Source organism: Phaethon lepturus, unplaced genomic scaffold, assembly GCF_000687285.1.
Source record: "Phaethon lepturus isolate BGI_N335 unplaced genomic scaffold, ASM68728v1 scaffold2329, whole genome shotgun sequence".
NCBI classification, from domain to species: Eukaryota; Metazoa; Chordata; class Aves; order Phaethontiformes; family Phaethontidae; genus Phaethon; species Phaethon lepturus.
In genome coordinates, this window is record NW_010561007.1 from 19,665 (window position 1) to 20,533 (window position 869).

At 49.8% G+C, this 869-nt stretch overlaps 1 protein-coding gene across 1 annotated transcript in view; it reads right to left on the reverse strand.

Moving 5' to 3' along the window:
* The window catches only part of AMDHD1 (amidohydrolase domain containing 1), a 12,357-nt gene extending 11,812 nt beyond the window's left edge, over positions 1–545 (reverse strand). Inside the window, exon 1 of the mRNA XM_010293826.1 lies at positions 193–545. Within this exon, the coding sequence (XP_010292128.1) occupies positions 193–545 (353 nt within the window). The remainder of the gene's footprint in view (positions 1–192) is intronic.
* Between the last annotated feature and the right edge of the window lie 324 nt (positions 546–869).

Below are 869 nucleotides of genomic sequence, written 5' to 3' on the forward strand. Positions count from 1 at the left end.
AAGATGCACACAGGAGGTGGCTTGCTAATCTTACAGATGTACAGAAAACAACGGGGTAATGCCATGCATTTGAAGTTGCTTGCCATCACACTTGTCTTGCTCTCTGCTTAGATCCCTCAGGACAATACCTTGGTACTCTTTTGTTCTAATTTCTGCTAGATAACATTATTTTTCTCTTGTGGATCAGCAAACACACAGCATTCCTCCAGCAAGTATCTGCCAGGCACTCTTCCCCTCACGGAAATCACACTGTCATCGCCAGCCTCCACTGCCTGCACCTCAGTCGTACCCTTGTGCCCTTGGAAGCCATAGGGATAAAATTCTTTGGGGCTGTTCTTCGGTTCAACAGCATTTTTCTCCGGGTGGAGCTCGAGGGTGGTACTGGGAACCCAACACTGCACTTGAGGGATCCCCTCCAGCCATGCATGGAGTTCCACCTCACCCGGATGAGAGGAGCTTTCCGGGCCGCACGAGGCACCTCTGTCCTTTAAGCCTTGTCTTTCTCCAGCTCTTTTCAAGCCACTGGAAGAGTAACCGGGCATCATCACGGGTACCTCACTGAAGGTACCTCTACACTACACGGCTGAATTTTTAAGAAGCAAAATAGCAGTTAGAGCATTGAGAAATGGGAGAGATGTAATTATATACGTTAATTACCAACTACGATTTCATTAATGACACGTTCTGTTAGTTCATGGCAGTTCACCTAGAAACAAAGCAGAGGCAGAGGAGGGTAGCAGTTACGATCGGCACCGGGACAGAAGTTACCTCGCTGCGGCCGGCACAGAGCATTATAAAGGCAGTTACCAGGAGGGGGATTGACACGATCGAAGTTAGGAGGGCGCGTCTGCCCGCGGGCAGGGGCAAGC